The sequence below is a fragment of the Dryobates pubescens genome, chromosome 30, assembly GCF_014839835.1.
Source record: "Dryobates pubescens isolate bDryPub1 chromosome 30, bDryPub1.pri, whole genome shotgun sequence".
In the NCBI taxonomy this organism is placed as follows: domain Eukaryota; kingdom Metazoa; phylum Chordata; class Aves; order Piciformes; family Picidae; genus Dryobates; species Dryobates pubescens.
This window is the reverse complement of record NC_071641.1, coordinates 2,956,161-2,963,909: the sequence shown is the minus strand read 5'-3', so window position 1 is coordinate 2,963,909 and position 7,749 is coordinate 2,956,161. Positions and strand designations below refer to the sequence as shown.

Sequence of the window (7,749 nt, the reverse complement as noted above, 5' to 3'; positions counted from 1 at the left end):
CCTGCTCCTCTTCCCTGCAGTGTCCACCTGAGCCACAGAGAAGTTTCATTGACCATACGTGCACCTCCCTCCTCCAGGAGCAAAGTGAAAGGCCAGCTGAGCTCTAGGTTCATCACACCACTATATGTATCAGCCATTCTCCATAGGCAAATAAGCTCTTCACACCAAACCCCCCATGTAGCTTTGTAGAGACTGAAACTTTGCTTGCCTCACCCTTTTTTTTCCAGGTTTTCTTCTCACAACCCTTCCTCCATAGCTTAAAGGCTCCTGCTGTGACCTGCAACAGCCAGTGCTTTAATACTGTTCATTACAGGGTAAACATGGCTGTGGCAGGGATTTACTGCTCTGTACAGTGTACCTGTGCAGATGGCCTGGTTGAAGAAAGTGGCTCAAAGCCAAGTTCTGCCTTATCTCATAGGTGTGTGTTAGTGCTCCTTCCCAGAGAATAGGAGGCAAAGCAGTAAGGGAGGAAGTGCTGGGCATTAGACATCTGTGCCCATAGAAAGGTGGTGCCTTGCTGCAGTTCAGACCATGAAGCTGCTGGTTTAAGAGCACCAAGTGCAAAGCTCTGCAAGATCACTGCTCTCACCTTCCCTCCCCTTCCTAGCCAGAATACTCCAGTGCTGGGAAAGCCTCCTCTGCCACTTGTACCCTTCCAGCTCTCATTTGCAGTCACTGTGACACGAGAACACACTCTTATGGTGAAATAAACTCCATTCTCCTTCCCACAAGAAGACGTTTATTACATAGATAACACAGTACTAGCAAAACAGGTGACAGACTTGCAATAGCCAAGATCACATTTGACATGTTAAGGGAGGCATTGAGGACAAAGCAGTTAATTTGGGAGATCACACTGGCTCAGAAGAATAAATACCTTTTTTCATTACACATCAGGTATGTGAAGTGTCTTCAAACAATAGTTTCTTACATATCTTACATGTCACAAACGCACAAATATCAGCGTGTTTGGGTTGTGTTATTTAACAAGAACTGGGCTTATAGTTACTTTAGCTACCTTGCCTCTCATGAGCTCATCAATAGAATGGCTTGTCAAGTTGTGAACAAATAGACACATTAGCTCTGTGCAGGCAAAGAAAGCTGAACTGTTTCAATACAATTTCATGAAAGAAAAATCTTAACTTGCTTCCACTCCCCCCTTCTTCCCAAAAGCAGTTTGCAGAAAGAAAAAAAAAATCACTAAGTAGCCAGCTTCAAATAAACCAGTATTGGACTTGCTTCCTGTTAGCCCACAGCCCTGCTAGTGCTGGTGTGCCTGGCAAGTTACACCTGTGAAATGCAGCCTCTACTGTCCTAGAGCAAAGCCTGGAAATAAATGTGGAGGCACAAGGCCATGGATTTGACGATGGTGGATTGTGGTAGTACAGGAAAGAAAGCCAACCAATGACTTTGAGCCTCCACAATGAGGAATTACTACATACAACTTATCAAAAGGGGTTAGGAAAGGTCATTACCAAATAAGCTAACCTAGTTTTCTACCTTTTCCCCCCTAAGTGTATTTTCCAACCTCATTCACTACACCAAGATTACATAGAACTGAATCAATGTTCATAGGAGTTACAGTACAACCACCTTTATTGAACCATAGTACAACATCTGAAACCGACTGTAGTCTTGAATATGTAATACATCCTTAGGAGTAACTAGTATAAAAAGTATCAACATCAGTGGTTTGAATATAAAAATTTATTTAAAGTCAGAGTATGCAACAAATAAAACCTACAGAAAACAGATTTTCCCATCACAATCTGTTGCTTACCAAATAATATTGTGAAAACACATTCCTTCAGTCATTATAAAGTTCTTAAAATACAAAAGAAATTAAATTTTGTAAGAAAGTCTAGTAGACCAGAGACTCTTTCTTCCAGGATGTTTTGCAGAAGCAAGGCTATCCTTCAATACATTCCACGCCATCCTCCTCCACCCATGTTGCCTTGCCCATAGTATGCTCCAGTATTTCCACGACCTGCAAACAATTGACACAAGGTCACGCATACATACCTTAAAAAAAGAAAAAATGTGATGGGTAATACAGAACTGGTAAAAGATGACTTCATTTACACTAAAACATACACTTCAGCACTGCTTTTCCAAGCACTTGCTGCACCAGCAAGTGACCACTCCCCTCCTTCCCGTTCTCCCAACACAAGCACTGCACAGCATGCAGAGCCCACCACCCTTTCCCACAGTCCATCAGAGGCTGGATGTAGCAGCACTTCCCCCCAGTACACATAACAGAAAGGAAACTTTACTTACTGTATCCGCCCAAGCCATCGGGCATTCCATATCCACCACCGCCCATCCCCACTCTCCCAACAGAGCTGTAACCTTGATCTGCAAGGCAGAAAGCGTATTGTTACAAGCCTGGGACACCTTAGGACTCGGCAAAGTGTCAGCTAAGTCTGAAGTGATGCATACCCATTCCATCTCTGCCATAGCCTCCCATTCCAGAACCGCCTCCAGCAGTTGAATTCAAGAATAGCTCAATATATCGATGCTCTGCAAGAAACAAAACCAACCTTGCTTTCTATTTTGTGTCAGAAACCAGCAGCACAGAGACATACAGCAAAAAAACCACCCCAGCTTACAGTGAGAAGCCTACAAAAGGCCAGTTTGAAAGGTCATAAATGACAAACTCTTGAGAGTTTTATGTTTACTGAACTGCAACTTAAATACACTTTAAACCCGTGTTCCATTTATCCTTATACATCCTGCTAGCCCCTGGGTCAATGAAAGCTTCAGGTGTATGACACTCACGCATGTGATTTTTATCCTTGGACATGGCAGCTACTGCATCCTCATGCGTAACAAATTCCACATCTGCCTCTCCCGTGGCTCTTCCATCTGCTCCAATATCAATGTGAACTCTTATGGGGTTCAATGGTGAGAAAAACTAAGAATGGGAACAAAGTGAACAGTCATATTAATGTAGAATTCAAGCCAGGTCCTTTTTCTTCCCACCCCACCCATTAGTGGAGCACACCATTAATCTCATCCTACCACAAATGTAATTACTAATTTCCAACGTGTTAGTGGGCTTTCAACGTTAAGTTAAGCCTACATTTATAGTCTCTTATGACACAGAGCTCAAGTTGCAGCTTTCTTTAAAAGCCGTGGTACAAATATTAAGTTCCTGCCCACGGGCACTGCTTTAAGCCATCCTGGAACAGGCAAACGCTTTAGTTGGCAGGTGCGTTAGGCATCTTACCGATCACTTGCTAGACAACTTTACTTATGTTTGGAACAGGCAAGACAAGAACATACAAACTCTTGACATTGTAAAGCCTTTTCCCCACTGCACTTACATTAGCAATATCATTTTCTGTTGCTCGAAAAGGAAGTCCTCTCATATGAACAAAATGACCACCACCATGGAAACCAGACCCAGCATCTGCAGCTCCATAGCCATGTCCTCCCATGCCTACAAAAGAACCCACAACAAACAAAACCACACGCCTGTAAGATTGCACGAGAAGCCAGAAGTCACTGTTTTTCTGAAAGCACTGAATAAGGTGTTTGTTTATACTTCACACTTAACCAGAAGACACCCTAAGCAAAGTACTGACCTCTTCCCAAGATTCCCCAGTTCCTCACATTTTTCAACCTACCTTCTTTACAATGAAACAAGCAATTATTTCTGTCTTGGAAGTGTTATGTCTCACAACTCAAATGACATAAAAATATTTCTAAAGAAATTATTACAAAATGTAGTTTTTACCTCTCCCATCCCTCATTCTGTCATCATAGCCATCGTTTCCATAGCCATAGTTATTATAGCCACCATAATCATCAAAGCCACCATATCCTGTGCAAGGGAGAGAAAGAAAGGAACGATTACATTGTCACCCCAAACTCACATGTCAATGCACAAGTCAGTTTCTCAGTCTCAGGGCACCGAGAAGTTAGCAGTCTCTACAGACTGTTAAATATGGGTTTCTGAACAGAACACAAACGTGAATTTCCTTTTACACAACAGAAATACTGAAACATGCAAGAACAAGATTAAATTTTCAGCAAAATACTCTTTTCTTACTATTGCCACTAATCTTAAATACTAAGTCATGTTTTTTTTGGTACAATAGAAGTAAAAATTCCTTGAGAAGCATGTCAAACCTAACGGGCATTGCAGCTACTGCCATTTCTTTACTTCTTGACCAAGATGTCAGAAACATGACACTGACAACAGAACCTCTGTTCATTAGATAGACATACCACCGTCATATCCACCACCTCCTCGACGCATTCTGTCATACATACTTCCACGCCCAGCTCCATAATAACCCCCTCTTCCTCCTAATGGTCTATCATATGGTCCAGGTCGTTGTTGTCCCATCATTCTTCTTGGCATGTCACTGAATCCTCTGATTTCGCTCTTACTACTTTTGAAGATCTCAATGTATCTAGTAAGAGAGGATTTTCAGAGTACCAGTAAGATCACAGGCAAAGGTGTCTGACTATTACCAAATGCCATACTATGTTTTCTACAACTACACATACAATCCAACAGAAGTGACTAGAGATACCATACAACTTAAGTTTCTCCTCAAAACCGTAAGAATCTTAAGTGTATAGGGAAAAAAAGCCCACTTTGCAGTGGCAACAATTACTATGTGCAAAGTCTAGCTGTACAGATTAAGCATAAAACATGTCTTTCCAGTACGAGAAACACACTGTTGAAAAACAGTGTCTAGCTAAAGTAGAATTTATCACAAATTACCCTACACAAGAACGATTCAAAATTTTCTGAGTTTAACAAACTACCCAGAGCAATACTGTCTCCCCCACCCCCCAAATCTACCATATTTCCCCAAGTTAATTTAGGATCAGTTATAAAAATTCTTAAAGACAACCAGTTCCATATAATGCTCCCCAACCCCCCCAAAAGCATTACTGACCCACAACCCCCAAAAATAAAGATTTAACACCATCCCAAACTCTCCATCCCCACCTGTGCCCTATTCTTTCCTTGTGTTTCCCCAGAGCATTTTCTGCTATCTCCTTTGAAGCAAACTGCACGAAGGCCTCCCCTGTGCTTCTCCCCTGGTAGTCCAGCGTCAATGTTATCCCATTTGGCACGATTTCCAACCCTTTAACCCAAGGACAAATAACCCCATCAAGGGGAACAGTGTTAAAGGCTGAAACATTCCCATCTGTAGCAAATACTTAAAGCATATCTAAACAACAACAAGGAAAAAGAACACCACCTTCTTTCCCCCATCACCCAACAATACAAGCCAATCATCTTTCATTAAACATTTATGGATTTAGCCATACTTCTTTTCTGTTTAAACTACGAAAAATACAACCACCTAAGTTACATGAAGAAAACATAGCTACCAATCAAGCAATTTAACTGATCTAAATGCTAACATTCAGGTCACCCCAATATGCATAACATGTTTACTCCTACAGAAAATTAGATATATACTATGTTTTACTACATCTATGGTTATTTCTATTTCATTCACAGGGCATAATTCTCATTTAAGATAAGCCAATTTAAGCACAGTCCCTCCCACCCACCCCATTAACAGCCATTACAAACAAAAATGTGCAAAACATTCTGGTCAAAATGCAAAAAAACTCCAATCACTATACTTCGACTATACTAGAGGTACCTTGGAAAAACTGAACAATCTCTTCTTTGCTGCAACCAAATGGCAGGCCTCGAAGTCGTACCACTGTTCCATCATTAGTTGTATCATTTGGTCCATTATGTTTCCCAGTCCAGTCCATCTTTTACTTAAAATTAAACCCTAAAGAGAAAGATGGGGAAAGAAAAAAATAAGAGATTCTGCATATACCTATGGTCCAAAAAAAGAAATCTAAACGTTTTTCTTTAGATAACTAGTGTTATGGCTAACAAGCTTTATTTCTGCTCGGTACTTCAAACTCTACTTTATCACATCCATGGCACGCACCACTCAACTCCACTCTGCCAGGGAACACTGCGTGTAGGGGGAGCAGCACGTGGGCAGGCAAAGCACATAAAGCTCATTATTTACTCAGGGTACGCCGAGCATCCGCCCTATGAGGCTTTGTGCGGGGCTTTTTGTTATTTTTGGGCGAGTTTTTTTCAAGCACGACAAGCAAAAGAAATAGGAACCACTCAACGGTTCCTGCATGGGAAGACAAGGCCTTCCTTTGTCTGCAAACAAAGCGCCACGGGCCACGCTCCCCTTTGTGTTTCTCCTCCGCTTTCCAAGCACTCCGGCGATGGGTTACCCGGGCTCAGCAGGGCAGGGCCCCAGACCAGAAGGAGCCGCGGGGTCACCCCGCAGGACGGCAGGCGGGCTCCGCGAGCCTAGGCCCTGCCAGGGAAAGGAAAGGTCGGGCCCGCGCGGCGGGGGCGGCTCGCGCCCGCGCCTCAGTCACTGCGCGGCGCACGTGCGCGCGCAACGCCTTCAGCAGGGGGGTGTGGGGGTACCGGTAGCGCCCCATAATGGGCCGCGCGGCCGTCGCCTCCCTTGGCAGGAGTGGAGCAACACCCCTCCCCCGCCTCCCTCCGCGTGGCGCCGACTACCGCCGAAATTGCGGCCCTGATCCACCGCCCGCGCCCCGGCGCCATTTACAGAGTCTCCCTGGAGCCGCCCCCTCCCGCCTCTCCCGCTCCCGCTCCGCTCCCCACTGCTACCTCTCCGACTCGGGAGCTATCTGGCCTCCGCTAGCGTAACCTCAGCCCTCTCAGGCCCCACCGCCGCAGCCCGCCGTTCTCTTGAGGCCGTCACCACCCTCTGCTACACCACTTAAAATGGCGGCGGCGCACGAGAACGAGGCTTAGCGGCCCGACGTCGCCCCTCCCCCATATCTTACTTCGGGAGCGCGGCTGCTCCCGGCTCCTACAGACGTGCGCTCGCCTAATCTCCACGCTAAGGGACGAAAGGGGCCGTCCCCCTCAAGGCCTGAGTCCTCATGGCTATGAAAAGTCCTGCCCACAAGCACCCCATGAGGGCCCGACCAGGACTCAGCTCAGTTCGTTCTCCCTCTCTACTCACCAGGAGACACTTGGACACCCCTCGACGTGTCCCAGTGGGAGCTTCTGCCAGCAAGAAGGCTCTTCCTCACTTCCAACCAGCCGGCAAGCTCGAAACCTACGCAACGATGGACAGGATGGCGTCTCGACTGCGCAGGTATCGCGATAGCCGCACCGCGCTTCTCAGCCCCAGCTGGGCGGTGACAGCGCATGCGCTGTGCGGCTGCGAGTGACTTCCCGCCTATTCGCCTCACCGGCTTCTGTGACGAGGCGCGTGCGCGCTTGGGGCGCGGGCGTTTGGCGGGGCTTGGCGCCGAGCGGGGATACGAGTAGCCTTGCACAGACAACCCTTGAAGCTAGTGTCCGGGGTTGGTTTTGCCCTTTAGTCTTTGTCCCTTAGGGTGTCTTGCAGGGCTTCCTCGGTGTAGGCTTGGAAGAGAAGAGGGGGAAGGTTGTCCGATACAGATGCCTGCAGTGGGTGGTCTTGTCTCCCTGGCTGGTGCCAGGGAGAACATTCTACAGCCCTCGTAAGTGCCTCAGGACTGAAGGTCAGGTCAGCCGTTACGGTAGAAGAGCCTATGTGAGAGCGCGCTGGAGCTGGTAGCAAGCGGTGCAAGATGCAGGATAAAAGAGTTAAAAACAATTAGTGCTGAGCGCGGGAGCGTGGAGGGAGGCTGCACCCCAAGTGCGCAGTCGGAAGTGACGGGATAGGGACCGCTTGGCTCCTCCTCCGTTAGGGAAACATTATCGTGGAG

General features: G+C 46.2%; 1 protein-coding gene across 4 annotated transcripts; it reads right to left on the bottom strand.

Moving 5' to 3' along the window:
* Window positions 1-1,578: 1,578 nt before the first annotated feature.
* HNRNPH3 (heterogeneous nuclear ribonucleoprotein H3) lies at window positions 1,579-7,193 on the bottom strand. Of its 4 annotated transcripts, none has more exons than XM_009907123.2 (10): window positions 7,017-7,193; window positions 5,640-5,777; window positions 4,970-5,108; window positions 4,234-4,421; window positions 3,740-3,826; window positions 3,327-3,442; window positions 2,779-2,914; window positions 2,440-2,520; window positions 2,278-2,355; window positions 1,579-1,987 (listed from the first exon to the last, which is right to left on the bottom strand). In XM_009907123.2, exons 2-10 carry the CDS (start codon window positions 5,755-5,757, stop codon window positions 1,917-1,919), a joined length of 1,014 nt encoding a protein of 337 aa, XP_009905425.1. In that variant the 5' UTR covers window positions 5,758-5,777; window positions 7,017-7,193; the 3' UTR covers window positions 1,579-1,916. The 4 variants fall into 4 exon arrangements, with proteins under 4 accessions (XP_009905425.1, XP_054030630.1, XP_054030629.1 ...); XM_054174655.1 differs by having other exon boundaries at window positions 1,579-2,022; window positions 4,279-4,421; XM_054174654.1 differs by having other exon boundaries at window positions 1,579-2,022; window positions 7,017-7,192.
* Window positions 7,194-7,749: the final 556 nt, after the last annotated feature.